The 15,258-nt window shown below is 54.5% G+C and overlaps 2 protein-coding genes across 2 annotated transcripts in view; one reads left to right on the top strand and one right to left on the bottom strand.

Annotated features, from left to right (window-relative positions):
• Positions 1-9,254, top strand: part of FBN3 (fibrillin 3) — a gene marked incomplete at both ends in the record, with an annotated part of 58,778 nt that extends 49,524 nt beyond the window's left edge. Inside the window, 5 exons of the mRNA XM_082623234.1 lie at positions 3,301-3,429; positions 3,518-3,637; positions 5,318-5,552; positions 6,312-6,462; positions 8,922-9,254. Of these exons, the coding sequence (XP_082479360.1) occupies positions 3,301-3,429; positions 3,518-3,637; positions 5,318-5,552; positions 6,312-6,462; positions 8,922-9,254 (968 nt within the window). The remainder of the gene's footprint in view (positions 1-3,300; positions 3,430-3,517; positions 3,638-5,317; positions 5,553-6,311; positions 6,463-8,921) is intronic.
• A 2,515-nt stretch (positions 9,255-11,769) lies between these two features.
• CCL25 (C-C motif chemokine ligand 25) lies at positions 11,770-14,813 on the bottom strand (the record flags this gene model as incomplete). The annotated part of the gene is given in 5 exon segments (XM_082621247.1): positions 11,770-12,379; positions 12,709-12,845; positions 12,921-13,038; positions 14,662-14,777; positions 14,779-14,813. Coding segments are annotated over 5 exon segments (537 nt in total). The 3' UTR covers positions 11,770-12,248.
• Positions 14,814-15,258: the final 445 nt, after the last annotated feature.

The raw sequence follows: 15,258 nt of genomic DNA, 5'->3' as shown, positions 1-15,258 counted from the left end.
CCTTTCCCCTTTGGTAACCATAGATTAGTTTTCTAAGTCTGTGAGTCTGTTTCTGTTTTGTAAATAAGTTCATTTGTATCATCTTTTTAGATTCCACATATAAGTGATATCATATAATATCTGTCATTCTCTGACTTACTTTGCTTAGTATGATAATCTCTAGGTCCATCCATGTTGCTGCAAATGGCATTATCTCATTCAATGCAGTATTATTTTTTAATTTTAATTTTATTTTTGGCTGCGTTGGGTCTTCATTGCTGTGCACAGGCTTTCTCTAGTTGTGGCGAGCAGGGACTACTCTTTGTTGCGGTGCGCGGGCTTCTCACTGTGGTGGCTTCTCTTGTTGCGGAGCATGGGCTCTAGGCACGCGGGCTTCAGTAGTTGTGGCATGCGGGCTCAGTAGTTGTGGCTCCTGGGCTCTAGAGCTCAGGCTCAGTAGTTGTGGCGCACGGGCTTAGTTGCTCCGTGGCATGTGGGATCTTCCCAGATCAGGGCTAGAACCCAGTGTCCCCTGCATTGGCAGGCAGATTCTTAACAACTGCGCCACCAGGGAGGCCCTCAATGCAGTATTATTAACCACAGTCACCATGCTGTACATTACATCCCATGACTTATTTATTTTATAACTGGAAATTTGTACCTTTGACCACCTTCACCCCTTTCAATCACCCCCCAAACCCTCCTCTGGCAACCACGAGTCTGTTCTCTGTATCTGTGAGCTTGGCTTTCTTGTTTTGTTTTTAGATTCCACATACAAGTGGGATCACATGGCATTTGTCTTTCTCTGTCTGACTGATTTCATCTTAGCAAAATACCCACAAGGTCCAACCATGTTATCACAAATGGCAGGATCGCCTTTTTTTTCTCTCTCTCTTTTTTTTTTTTTTTGCGGTACGCGGGCCTCTCACCGCTGCGGCCCCTCCCACCACGGAGCACAGGCCCCAGGCGCGCAGGCCCAGCCGCCATGGTTCACGGGCCCAGCCACTCCGCGGCATGTGGGATCCTCCCAGACCGGGGCACGAACCCGCGCCCCCTGCGTCGGCAGGTGGACTCCCAACCACTGTGCCACCAGGGAAACCTGCCTTCTTTTTTATAGCTGAATAATATTCCATTGTACATATATAACACATTTTCTTTATTCATCCATGTTTGGATATTTAGATTGTTCCCAGGTCTTGGCTATTCTGAATAATGCTGCAGTGAACGTAGGGGTGCAGATATCTTTTCAAGTTAGTGTTTTCATTTACTTTGGATAAATACACCCAGAAGTGGAATTGCTAGATGGGCTTCAGGAATAATGGCAAGCCTCACTGAAAGGGGAAAGATTTGAAGGAGGTGAAGGAGTGAGCCGTATGCATATCTGTGGGAGGAGTGAGCATTCCTAGCCACGAAATGACTGGCATTTCTCCTTTTTCTGTACAGTCAAGTTATTTTCCCTCCTTCCTAAGGTGAGGACCCTTACTATGGCATTTGTGTGTGTGCAGCTGTATGCGTGTGCACACAGAGGCTTAGAAGCCCCATGTCCCAATGCCTCTTGTATCCAAGAGAGATTCCAGGGATGTGCCTGGTGTCAAGAATCTCCATACTCAATAAAGAAGATGTGGTGTGTATATATACAGTGGAATACTACTCAGCCATAAAAAAGTATGAAATAATGCCATTTGCAGCAACATGGATGGACCAAGAGATTATCATACTAAGTGAAGTAAGTCAGACAAAGACAAATACCATATGATATTACTTATATGTGGACTCTAAAATATAACACAAATGAACTTATTTACAAAACAGAAACGAACTCACAGACATAGAGAACAGACCTGTGGTTGCCAAGGGGGAGGGGAGGGATGGAGTGGGAGTTTGGGACTAGCAGATACAAACTACTATATATAGAATGGATAAACAACAAGATCCTACTGTATAGCACAGTGAAGTATTGATATATTCAATATCACTCAATAAACCATAATGGAAAAGAATATATTTATGTATAACTGAATCACTTTGCTGTACACCAGAAACTAACACAACATTGTAAATCAACTATACTTCAATAAAATAAATTTTTAAAACTTAAAAAAAATCTGCATAGTCAAGGAAGCCTAAATTAGGGTTCCCCCTAGAAATGTATGGTTCATTCTCCATGACCCCAATCCCAATGCAATTTACCACCATGGGCCATGACCACCTTAGCAATGTTGCCTGATAACTAGGCCTGTCTTAGCTCGGGCTGCCATGACAAAATATCATAGACTGGGTGGCTTAAAAAACAGACATTGCTCACAGTCTGGAGGCTCTAAATCCAAGATTAACATGCTAACAGGGTCAGGTTCTGATGAGGGCCTCTTCCTGGCTTGCATATGGCCACCTTCCTCCTGTGTCCTCACATGGTAGGGAGAGAACAAGAGTAAAGCTCTTTGGTGTCTCTTCTTATAAGGGCACCAATCTCATCAGGAGGGCCCCACCCTCATGACTTCTTCTAACCCTAATCACCTCCCAAAGGTCTCGCCTCCTAATACCATCACTCTGGGGGTTAGGGTTTCAACATGGGAATTTGGCAGTGGTGGCATTGGGAGTGGGGTGGGGGGGACACACACATTCAATCCATAACTCTGGCTGACATCCCACAATTGTCAGGTTTCCATGAGGACAGAGTGCAACAGTTACCCCAGGTCATTTTCCCACAGAGAAGGAAAAGGGGTTTTGTTAATCTTTTACTCTTAGGTTGAGCACTGTCCCAGTGCTTCATGTGATTAGGTTAATTTAATTCTCACAAAACACAATGAGGTAGATATTATCATCTCCATGCTACAGCTGACAAAACTGAGGCACAGAGAGGGTAAGTCGGTTGCCCTACGTCACACAGCACTGAGGTGGTAGAGATGAGATTCAAAGTCCTATATGTGCGTGATCTCAAGTGTTTGTGACAGTTCTGTGAAGTGGGAACTGTTATGGATCTCCTTTCACAGAGAGGGAAACTGAGGCCCAGAGAGGTTAAGATTTGCCTGGGGGACTTACCTGGCTGTCCAGTGGTTGAAACTCCATGCTTCCAATGCCGGGGCTGTGTGTTCGATCCCTGGTCTGGGAACTAAGATTCTGCAAGCTGCATGGTGCAACCAAAAAATATGTGTGTGTGTGTGTGTATATATATATATATATATATATATATATATATATATATATATATGTAAAAGATTTGCCTGGAACAGTTGATCAGGTGGTAGGCCTGGTATCGTGGTGCCTGACATGAACCCCATAACCAGAAGGTTCTATGTTCTGCCCGTTCTATGTCCTCTGCAGACAATGACGAGTGCTTGGCCCAGCCTGGCCCATGTGGCACCCGTGGACACTGCCACAATGCCCCAGGCAGCTTCAGCTGTGAGTGCTATCAAGGCTTCACCCTGGACAGCTCAGGCCATGGCTGCAAAGGTAGAACCAGGCTTTGGGTGGGGTCTAGGCCCTGGGGGTGGTCCTGAGGGCCGCCTGGCAAGCCTTCTCTCCTCTCGGCATCTCACAGATGTGGATGAATGTGACGGGCCTCATCGCTGCCAGCACGGCTGCCAGAACGAGCTGGGGGGTTACCGCTGTGGCTGCCCCCAGGGCTTCACCCCACACTCCCAGTGGGGCCAGTGTGTGGGTGAGTGGTGGGGGCTGGGAGGAAGCCGACCCCCCCACCAGAATCTGTCCAAAGCGGGAGACTGGGAACCACCCCCATGGCAGGATGTTGTGATAAGCACAAGTACCTCAAGGTCCGATGGGCTGGTCTGGAAGGTAGTTAGTTCCCTGCTGCTGGGCAGGCTGGGGAGTCAAGGGTCTGCAGAGTCAGCCTGGCAAAGTGGTGGCCGTTTATTAGGGAGTGATGGTCTGGAGGGCTCAGTGGAGAAAGATTCTGAGACGGTATCTGTGATCACTGGGAAAGGGGTGCTGGGATTGATTAGTGACGTCTGCCATGGATGTGGCAACGGAAATGGGTGCGTGCATGCTGCATCTTTTGTCATAGCTGTTGCAGGCACCCTTGGTTTGGGGGACTAGCCTTCTGCCTCCCCTCCAACCTTGCCCACTGCACCCTTCTGTTTGCTGCTCCGGGGCCTCCCAATGACAGCCTCGTCCTCACCACCTGTCTTTGTTCCTCCTCTGCAGTCTGGCCTTCACTCTGTACCCATGTAGGGACCACTCTCCTGCATCCTCTCCATCACCCCTCCTCATATTTCACCTTCCACCTCCTCTGCTCTGGGCACCACTGCCTGCCCCTCCTGGACTCTCCACCCACGGCCTCTGTGACTCAGCTTTCCCCTCCCTCCCACTGCCTCGGCACTGCCTTCTCTCCAGCTCGTCCTCCTGCCCCTCCTGGTGGGTCCTCAGCTAAGTTCTCCATCTTTTCCTCTGTCCCTCGGCATTTGTCCCCTGGGGACCCTGCAGACCATTGCCTCTGCTGCCAATCCCTGTTTCTCAGGCTGCTCCACATTAGTTATTCATTCCTTTGGCAATGGTTTGCCCAGGACCCGTGGATACAGAAGTGAGCTGAGATCAGACTCCATCCCTGCCCTCCCATTGTCCAGTCCTTCGGGGGAGACAGGGATTAATTAGGCCAGTGGTTCTCAACTGGGCACCGTTTTGAAGTGTCTTGGAGATATTTTTTTTTTTTCTTTCTTTCTTTCTTTTTTTTTGCGGTACGCGGGCCTCTCACTGCTGTGGCCTCTCCCGTTGCGGAGCACAGGCTCCGGACGTGCAGGCTCAGTGGCCATGGCTCACGGGCCCAGCCGCTCCGTGGCATGTGGGATCTTCCCGGACCAGGGCACGAACCCATGTCCCCTGCATTGGCAGGAGGACTCTCTACCACTGAGCCATCAGGGAAGTCCTCTTGGAGATATTTTTGATGGTCACAACTGGGCACTGGGTGCTCCTGGCATCTAGTGGGTGGACACCAGGGATGCTGCTCAACACCCTGCAGTGTGCAGGACGGCCACTATCACAGAGAATGAAATGGCCCCTAATGAGAATAGTGCTGAGGTGGGGAAACCTCGTTCTAGACCATCCCACCGTTTAACATTCCTGGGAAGTTTTGAGAAATGCTTTAAAGGAGAATGACAGGACGGGGGGTGGGGTGGGGCTGGGGGGCGGATAAAGGAGTGTAGGGGACAGCAGACCTAGTCCAGAAGCTCACCAGGAGCTTGATGAAGGTTTTGACGTTGGCCTTGGGCTCTGAAGGAGGAACCAGAGTTGCCACGTGGGGACTGGAGGGATGCAGGTAGAGGGATCTGGAGATGCGAAGGCTGTCCCCTGCCCCTCCCCCTGTACTCCTCCTCCCCCTCCACAGACAAGAACGAGTGTGTCCTGTCACCCGCGGCCTGCGGCAGCGCCTCCTGCCACAACATGCTGGGCGGCTTCCGCTGCGTCTGCCCCTCCGGCTTTGACTTCAACCAGGCCCTCGGGGGCTGCCAGGACGTGGATGAGTGTGCGGTGCGGGGCAGCCCCTGTAGCTACAGCTGTGCCAACACTCCCGGCGGCTTCCTGTGCGGCTGCCCCCGAGGCTACTTCCGGGCTGGGCAAGGGTGAGGGGCTTGAGCGGGGTGGACACAAACACCCAAACCCTGGGAGTGCACACGCACACACACACACACACGGGCCTGTACACACGTTCACATACATACTTGTGCATGGAGAAATGGGTGCAGGGGGCTTCCCTGGCGGTCCAGTGGTTAAGACTCTGCGCTCCCACTGCAGGGGGCGTGGGTTTGATCCTGGTCGGGGAACTAAGATCCCACATGCTACACGTGCCGCGTGGCCAAAACAAAACAAACAAAAACAAAACAAAAAAGAGAAATGGGTGCAGAGGCCCAGTGGCATCTGTACCTGTGCGCACACAAGCTCACACCCCACGTGGAGTAATTGTCCTGTATGTGCTTAGTGCAGGATGCATGCCTCCCTGTAATACACGTGAGTGTGTGTGAGGCTCACACCTGTGCCAACATGCCCGGGCACCCTCATTCATATATCCCAATGTGCACATGCGTGCAAGCGCATGTCAGCATCCAGGGTGCACGCAGGCTCATACGCGCATGTGCCCCTGGGTACACTCAGGTATATCCTACACCCCTGCATGCATGCAGGTTCACACCTACACCCAGGAAAGCCAAGGGATGCACACACACACACGTGTAGGCACATGCAAATCTGCACTGGCACCTTGGTACACTCGTAGTTGCCCCCACAGCCAGAGTGGCTCCAAATGGAGTGTAGGGGGTGGGAGGGTGGTAGGGGAGGTCCCATCAGCCTGCCCTGAACACTTGCCCACCCCTGTCCTGGCCCAGGCACTGTGTCTCTGGCCTGGGCTTCAGCCCTGGACCTCAGGATGCCCCAGATGAGGAGGAGCTGCTCTCACCCGAAGCCTGCTATGAATGCAAGATCAACGGCCAGCCCCCTCGTGACCGGCCACGGCGCAGCCCCCATGGGGACTATCAGGTGCCATGGGGAATGCACTGGGCATGGGGCACAGTGAGTGGCAGGGACAGCCAGGGAACCGGCCAGGGGTAAGAGGACCAGGCTCCATGTCACAGCTTGTCCCCTAAATCATGGTGCCTTTCTGGGTCTTCCTGTAGTTCCTCAGCCTGGGGAATCCCCTTGGGGGCTCTCTGGGGGACACAGGTCCCCAAGCATCCCACCTTGCTCCAGATGAGAAGTCAGGTATCTCCCACACAGGCCCTGGGTGTGATGCCTCCCGTGGATCCCTTCCATGGAGCTTCAATGCAAGAAAAATGCCTTGGGCCCCCCAACCCTGCCTGCACCCTGGAACTTGTCACCTGTCACCTCCTGGCGGGCACAGCCCTCCCTCAGAGCCCCTCTGGATTTAGCACCAATAGCGCTCAGAGCAGCTGGCTTAACCCCTTCCATCATCCCCTTTCTTCAGACCCTCTGCACCTCTTTCCTGCACCCACAATGCTCCTGGAGCTATGCTCAGGCCTCCTGAGCCCTCCTTGTCTCTCCCCCACCCTATCCGCCATGCTCTCAAGAACAGCAGAGCAGACCTGTGGTTTAGTCCCTCTGTCCCCTGGGGGCCACTCCAGCTATGACCCTGACCCCACCAGGTTGTGCAGGGAGGGCAGTTTTGTCACAAATTCAGCTTGCTTGTCCTTCAGCTGAAAAGTCCTTGAGGCCACTGCTGGCTGGTCCTGCCACTGTGCCCCAAAGAATCTGAAAGCTAAACATTTATTAAGCACCTGCTGGATACACGTGCTGCTCCAAGCATTCTGCATTCATTCACAACCTCTGAGTGTTTACGACAGCCCTGGGAGGTGTAGGGACCACTATCATCCTCATTTTACAGATGGGGAAACTGACATCCAGAGAGGTTAGGTCACCTGCCCAAGTTACAGAACTAAAAACTGGCAGAGCAGGATGGCAGTCATCCTGGGCCCCTCTGCAGCCACCACCTTCTGAGGCCATTACTTTCTGTTACTTCCAAAAACAAATCACCGAGCACAGAAGCCATTACCCACATCTGGAACCAAACTCTTTCACTCCATAGATTTTACTGAACACCTACTGTGTGCTGGACTCATAGCGAACCACCAAAAAAATGGAGCAACAGTGAACAACACATAAAACACAATAAAAAAAAGTCCCTGTCCCCATAGGACTGATATTCTAATAGACAAGAAATATGTAAAACACATCATATTTTGTAACACGTGATAAGTATGATACATGGTAAATGCTATGGGGAAAAAATGAAGGCAGAAGTGGGACAGGAATGCTGCGTCTGAGGGGCTCTCAATATTAGCTTATCTAAATATGAATGTTCCTTTGCTTTCCTTTTCCTTCTAGTTGTTTCCCCTTTCTGGGAAAAGGAGCGTACATATTATTCCCATTGTTACCGTTATTTTTGTAAGCATCACAGGGATAGGGCCCAGTGTCTGTCAGGTTTGCCACTGTGTCACCAGCCCTTGCTGCTCAGTAAGAGTGAGTAGAGAGGTTGTCAGGGCTCCTGGCATGGACACAAGCAGATCTGGGCAGAGGCAGGCTGGGTCCTGTGGCTTTGCCTGCAATACCCACAGATTGCCAGCAGGTGTCAGTAAGAGCACATGTCTGAGCAACAGTCCTGGTGAAGGGATGGGAAACAAGAATAATTTTCACTTTCATGCAACAGCAAAACACTCCATCAGCATGTAAATTAGGCAGAACAAACAGCTCTGCCCAGAGCAAAGGAGAAGAAAGCACAGATAACCTCCTGTGGGATTGGATACATCACCCAGCCCCCATCAGCCTGCCTTTGAGGTTTGCTGGCTTATTCAGGGCCCTGTCTGGCTGCCAGGACCAGGAAGCATTCCGAGGAGCTCAGATAAAGAGGGGTTTGTCATCTGCACACAGGGGGGCTCTCAGAGAGCCCAGATGCAGGAAGTGCAGCCAGCCTCCAGGAACCGGATAGCTACTGGGCAGCTCCTCTGTATGGCCCAGCAGGGTCTTGTGTTTCTCTCACTGTGTCTGGGGCTGGCTCGTGCTGCAAGGCCCTTGGTCATAATTCCAGCCACCCCAGACCACCTTTGAGTGACCTTGGGTGCTTTGGGGCCAGATGCCATCTGACTGCCTCCCACTCTGGGTATCTGAGGAAAAATTCTCCATTTCCTCCACCAGGCTGGCAGGGATCGAACTCAGCCCCCTCAGTTGAAACAAGGGGTCTGGAGTCAACCTGTGAAAAAGTTTCCTTTTCACCTGGGAACCAGCCTCCACCTCCATCCTCTACTATAGCCCAAGCTGACCGTTGTCCTTGTGGGTGGGGAGGGCTAGACAGGAGTCAAGGGCAGGGAGTGGTCCATGTTTTCCTCCATTTTAGAGATTGCCTAAAATTCTCCTCTTGGCCCCCTACCCACCGCATTCTGATTTCTCCCAGCCCCTGCCATCATCCACCTGGTCTTTCTCCCCAGGCGAGCCTGGCCAGCCTTGATTCGGAGGCTCTGCTGACCTTGGGCCTGAACCTCTCCCGCCTGGGCCGGGCCGAGCACATCCTGGAGTTGCGGCCGGCGCTGGAGGGTCTGGGGGGCCGCGTCCGCTACATCATTGCCCGTGGCAACGAGCAAGGTTTCTTCCGCATGCATCACCTCCACGGCCTCAGCTCCCTGCAGCTGGGGCGTCGGAGGCCAGGGCCTGGAACCTACCAGCTGGAGGTGGTGAGCGTGGCTGGGGCCTGGGGCACCCAGCCTGAGGGGTGGCTGGCAGGCCGGGCCTTGCGGCTAAAGGTGCAGCTGCAGCTGCTGTAGTCCAGAGGCACCCATACCTCCCACCTGGCCCCAGGCCCCTCCTGCAGCCTGCTTCCCAGACTCACCACCTGGGCACTGCCCCGCCCCTGCCTCCTTCCACAGGATGTCACTCTGTTTGCTACACCCCTGCCCCCCCCGCCCCCCGGGAGATCCTTGACAAACCCTGGCGTCAATGGGCCCCAGGGTCCCTATGGGGTCCTCCTCTCCAGAGGCAGGAGGTACTAGAGCTGGGAGGGATCAATCCCCGGCGGCAGTGGCCGACCAGGTGGAACCCCAAAACTCAGGAAGAGTGAAATGCTATCCTATGACCTCAAGCGAGCCCAGCCTCTATCCGAGGGACCCCACCATTCGGTGTTTCCTGGAGACAGCTGGCAGTTGCTGTGGCGTGCCCCCTCCACTTCAACAGCCAGGGTCAAAGAGGGCCCTGGGTTTCACTGTATCTGGTCAGTCTCAGGCTTAAACTTCTGCACTGCACGGGGGCTCAGCCCTGGGGGTTGGCGGGACATGGGGACAGGTGGCTAGGGTGGGCCTAAGGCTCGTCCCTCCCAGCAGAAGGGCCCACGGGGCCCCAGCCAGAGTTGCTGACATGCAGCCATGTTCATTCCCACGGGGAGCTGGGCTAGGCTTCTGAGGATGCTTTTCTATCAGGAGCAGAGACAACAATAAAGTTATTTTGGGTTAAGTCTGTCCCTTGGCAAGTTCTGGCAGTAAGTAGACACTGCCCTTGGCAGGGCCGGGCAAGGCTCATGTGGCAGGGGAGCAGGAGGCCCCAGGAGGGCAGCAGCTTTGGAAAGGATGCACTTCTGCCTAGGGTTCTGAAGAGAAAGTGTGTACGGGAGAGGTGGGTGAAGACCATCCTGCACCTGGGGGTGGGGGACACCATCCCAGGGTGCAGGTAGGTTCTGCCAACTTCAGACCTGGGAGTTTGGCACAAAGCCAGGCTGCAAGTGGCAACCTTTGGATCCCTTGTGGGTTCACCATTACTGATAATAATGGCTCATGAGGGGCTTCCCTGGTGGCGCAGTGGTTGAGAGTCCGCCTGCCGATGCAGGGGACACAGGTTCGTGCCCCGGTTCGGGAAGATCCCACATGCCGCGGAGCGGTTGGGTCCGTGAGCCAGGTCGCTGAGCCTGAGCGTCCGGAGCCTTTGCTCCGCAACTGGAGAGGCAACGACACTGAGAGGCCCGCGTACGGCAAAAAACAAAACAAACAAACAAAATAATGGCTCATGATCCCTGACCCCATACTATGTACCAGGCACCATTCTAAGTATTGTACAATTACTGACCCATTCAGTCCTTGTGACTGAGTCCAAGTTCATACTACTCGCCACACGACAGGCCAGTAAATTGAGAGACGAGTTTTTGGGACAAGGAATAGCGACTTTATTCAGAAAGCCAGCAAACTGAGAAGGTGGTGGACTCGTGCCCCAAAGAACCATCTTGCCTGAGTTAGAATTCAGGCTTCTTTTATACTAAAAGGGGAGGGAGTAAAGTCAAACCAATGTCCTTGTTCTGGTCAGCTTCTGGAGGGGATGTGTTCATTTCTTCCTTCCTGCAGACATTCACAGGTGGGCCTGGCCTGGATGTTTCCTGTGAGCTAAACAAAGGTATTTTAGCTTAGTGCTCATTACCTGGGAAGCAGGGTTCCTGGCCCAAGATGGGCCATTATGTATAATTTCAGCTTATAGGCAACATCCCTTTAGTGATTAACTTGTAATAGAATATAAAAAGTTCTTCCCTATTATATCATCACTATGACCCCATGGAATAGATACTGTTATTCTCATCCCCATTTTACATATAGGAAAACTGAGGCTCAGAGAGGTTAAGTGACTTGGCCGAGGTGACACCAGATTACAGGTAGAAGAACCAGATTCAAAGTTGGGCAGCCATGCCAGTGTCCTGGCTCCATCCTGCCTGGCTCCAGGTTGGACTGGATCTATTGAATTTGATGGCTGAGCTCAGTGGATGGGATATTCACTGTGTTAACATGTAGCTTGTGCGTGTGCTGTATGTCACAAACGGTAGTGTATTTAGTCCCCACAAACTTGTATGAGGCAGGCAGTGTTATCACCTCTGTTTTACAGCGGGGAAACCGAGGCTCAGAGAGTTTATGGCATCTGCTCTGGGTACCCACACAGTGTAGTGGGGTCTGGAAGTTCCTTTGAGTCTGCACCCTGGCCCCAGGCCCCAGTGCTCAGCACCCCAGGCTGAGAGCACAGATCCTGGGGTGGGAGGGGATCACGTGGGTTTCAACACAGGCTGGGGACTCACACCCCACAATGAAAGGTGACAGAGACAGGAATGACATCCCACCAATGGTTTATTTAAAAGTTACAGAGAAGCACATTCTGGGAGAGAACTGAAGCTTTGCAAAGACCCAGAGGGACACAGGCAGGTGTGTCCCTACAGGTAGGCAACTATAGTGATGGTTCTTTCCAAGAATCGTTGCCCAGGCAGGTGTGACTCTGGTGCCTCGAGCAGGCACGGGGCTTGAAATAACAGAGCTCCCTTGTTCCAGCTATCTGAGGAGCAGGAGGTAGCAGGGGTGACAGGGAGGGGACTGATGCAGCCTCAGGTGCGGGGATTGAGATTTGCCCTGAAGCACAGAGGGGCTGGGGCAGCTGAGGCTGCAGTGATAACTGTGGCATACAGAGGTCCAGCCCATCTCGTGCTGGCTGATCCTAGAGAAGCGCGGGCTCATGGTCCTGCAGGAGGGACGGGGCGGATCGGCAGGGGAGGGGGGCTGGAGTGGAGTCAGGGGCCGTGAAGTTTTCGGTCCACACACTTGGCGTTTCATTTCAGCACTTGCCGAAGTCCCCTGGGCCGGAGCAGGGTAATGAACAGCCCCCTAGGACCTTCCCGTGTGAATCTGTGGGGCTGACCACAGAGCCAGCCCTCCGTGGTCCTGGAGGTGAGTCCCCTGATCCAGTCTGGGCTGATCAGGAGCCCTCATTCCTCAGCAGTGATGAGGGGAGGAATGGTCACATGCTCAAGAGTCCTGACCTGGATTAGCTGTCAGGAGAGAGGTTTTCCTCTTGCTGCTTCTGGTGGGACCGCTAAACTTCGACAATGGTAGTGTGGAGGTTCCAGAGCTCAACTTCCTCACCCCAGAATGAGGGACTGTCAGAGAGAAGGCAAGAGAAATAGATAAGAGCTCCACCAATACCTTTGGAGCACCTGGATCCAGCCCAGCCTGGTGCTGCCCATTGGGTGGTTATTTGAGCCAATGAGTTTCCCATTTGCTTGAATTTTCCATCTCTAGCAATTGAAAGTGTCTTGACTAAAAGCTGCACGTTCACTCAGCTTCCCACTCACAAGCCACTGACTCCTTGGGGTGCAGGCAGCTGTCAGATGCTGGCCTGCCATCCTCTCCTTTGGGGGTTGAGAAGCTCAGGGGCCCGCAGCAGGGAGGGTCGGCCCGTTAGATGCTGGGCTGGGGTCTCACCCACCCTGGAAGTTTCTCCGGGTGCCGTGGTGGGGCTTTAACTGAGTCTTCTTCCGAGCATCCAGGATCTTCATCCCAATCTGCACCCACCTGGCCCCTGGCTTCCCACACACCATCTTGTTTTTCTGGGGGAAGAAGAATCTGCAGGGATGGGGGTGTAAGCGGGGAGCAAAGTTGTGTGAGAGTCCCCACCCCCTCCCCCATGGTCCCACTCACATCACCGCAGGCAGGTTGCAGCTCCCGCTCACGTCCTGGCGATGGTAACTCTGGGCGTACCGGAGCATGGACCGTCTTGCTGGGCCGTGGTAAGCCAGGCAGCAGTCCTCAAAAGCACCTGCGACCACACAGCCGCCCAGAGGCTCGCGTCTCTACACGTGCGTGCGGCTGCGCATGCGCTTTTCAGGAACGCCCACAGCCTTGGGCACCCGCGAGCCCGCACGCGCACCACAACCCTCCCATGCCCACCACAACCCTCCCACGCCCTGTGGAGGCCCGGGGACGGCCCAGACGGTAAGGAGGCTGTTCGCCTCACCTTTGGTCCTTGATAAGGGGACAGGAACCGGGAGTTGGAGAGGGCCCCGCAGGCCCCTGCTGGGTAGGGCCCAGGACCACGAAATAAATGGGGGACCAAGACCATTTCCATTCCTGCTTTGGGGCGGAGGGCAAGGAGGGGGTGCAGCACCCTGAGAAGGGGAGGGGGGCGTGGTTGGAGGAGGAGGAGGAGGTGCTGGTGCCAGAAGGTTCTGGAAGAATGAGCAGGTGGAATGAGCAGAGGATAAATTAATGTGGAGACGGTGCTGGGCCTTCAAGGTCCTCTGGGATCCGTCCCTCTGCCCACCCGTGCCTCCAGGGGCCACATCTCAGTTCTGGGAGGGCCGTGGGGAGGGCTTGGAGGCTCCCTCCATCCCCCACCTTGACCCCGAGAGCAAGGGGCAGTGGAGTCAGATGGACCCTGTGTTGCAGTGCCAGGCAGGCAGTTCCCCGGGGCTGGGGGCCCCTCTGGCCCCAGTATCAATGAGCCCAGGCTGGGCCTGGCGCCTGAAACGGGCCTCTAATAGCAGGACAAGGGGAACGAAGCCCAGCCCCCTCCTGGGCAAAGGGTAAGGTCTGCTGGGGGCAGGGCTAGGGCCTCTCAGAGCTAATGAGGGGCAGGTGGCTGGGGCCATGGGGCTTCCACCTGGCCAGGGGCCCTGCTTGGCCAGCTGCTGGGGCTCAGCTGCCTCCTCGGGCCAACTGGGATGCAGAACACAGCGGCAGAGCTAGGGGACACTGGGGGCATCCAGAATAACCTTTGGTCACCAATATCCTCAAATGCCTAAGCTAGGGAGGGGAGGAGAGGAATTTCCCATTGATAACAGTAATGGTTATCAGTGTTGCTGCCAGGCACTGGGCCGAGAGTTTTGCAGGAATCAGCCCATCGGATCCTCATGTCCCATCTCTGCAACAGGAGTTTGGAGCCCCACTTTGCAGATGAGGAAACTGGGGCTCATAAACGCTGAGTAGCAACTCTCAGCCGGACCGCACAGGTAGCCGGAGTAGGGGAAGCTGAGATGGAGACCCATGTTTGTTGGCCTCCCAAGGTTCTGATCTCAACCCCTACCCCTGGCTCTGCAGGTTCAGGTCACTGCAGTGTGTCCCTGGGGGTAAGCGGCCCCACCGCCCGCAGTCCCTGGGCTGGCTGGAGTCCAGAGGGAGGCCTTGGGTCATGGACTGTGGAGGAGGCACCCAGGGGCTCTGAAAGGAGGGGCTGAGGACACTGCAGCCCCAAGGAGCTGCACAAATGCTGGGAGTTTTTGCATGCCTGCTGGGGGGAGCTGTCCACCCGAGAATGAATTCAGTGGTGACGGGATGGGGGAGGCTTCTGGAGGAGGAGACAGGCACATGGCAGGGGAGGCACAAGAAGGATGGGGAGAGAGGGACTCCAGGGGGGGAGGGTAGGTATTGTCTGAGACAGTACCTTGAGCGTGGACAGTGGGAGCCCAGGCACCCACGAAGCAGGCCACCAGGCAGACCAGGAGCCACGGATTCATAGTGCAGGCTGGTCTTCCTCCGGCGCCTTGAGGGTTAACTAGGAAGGGTGGGGGTAGGTGGTTGATGAGGACCCAACATGGACAGTGGCAGACACTGGGAGCACCCCCGTCTCAAGCCAGGGCCCTCGGCCAGGGAGGCAGGTGGCATAGGATGGGGACAAGTGTGCTGGAGGGACCTGCTGCTGGTCTCGGGGGGAGGACTCACCAAAGCCAGTGGGGTCCCTGGAGCCGGTACCTGCTGGAGTGGACCCAAGCTCTCCTGCCTGCCAGGCCAGCAGGCTTCACCCTTTATAGATGGAGCCCCGCCCTGCCGCTCCCTCCCCACCTCCTCTCCCACTCCACCTCCCGGCTTCTCCCTCCCGCCCTGCCCTCCTCTGTTCTCCCCATTTCTTTCTAGCTCCTCTCTCCAATGTCAGGGTGCACCTGTTGGAAGTTGAGCACGAGGGGCAAAAGGACCCAAATCAAAGAGCTGGGCAGGAAACAATGACACCTTCAACTAAGTACTCGGACGGTGGGGAGGGGGA

This window comes from Mesoplodon mirus, assembly GCF_964341445.2.
Source record: "Mesoplodon mirus genome assembly, chromosome: 5".
NCBI lineage: Eukaryota > Metazoa > Chordata > Mammalia > Artiodactyla > Ziphiidae > Mesoplodon > Mesoplodon mirus.
This window is presented reverse-complemented; position numbering and strand designations above follow the sequence as displayed.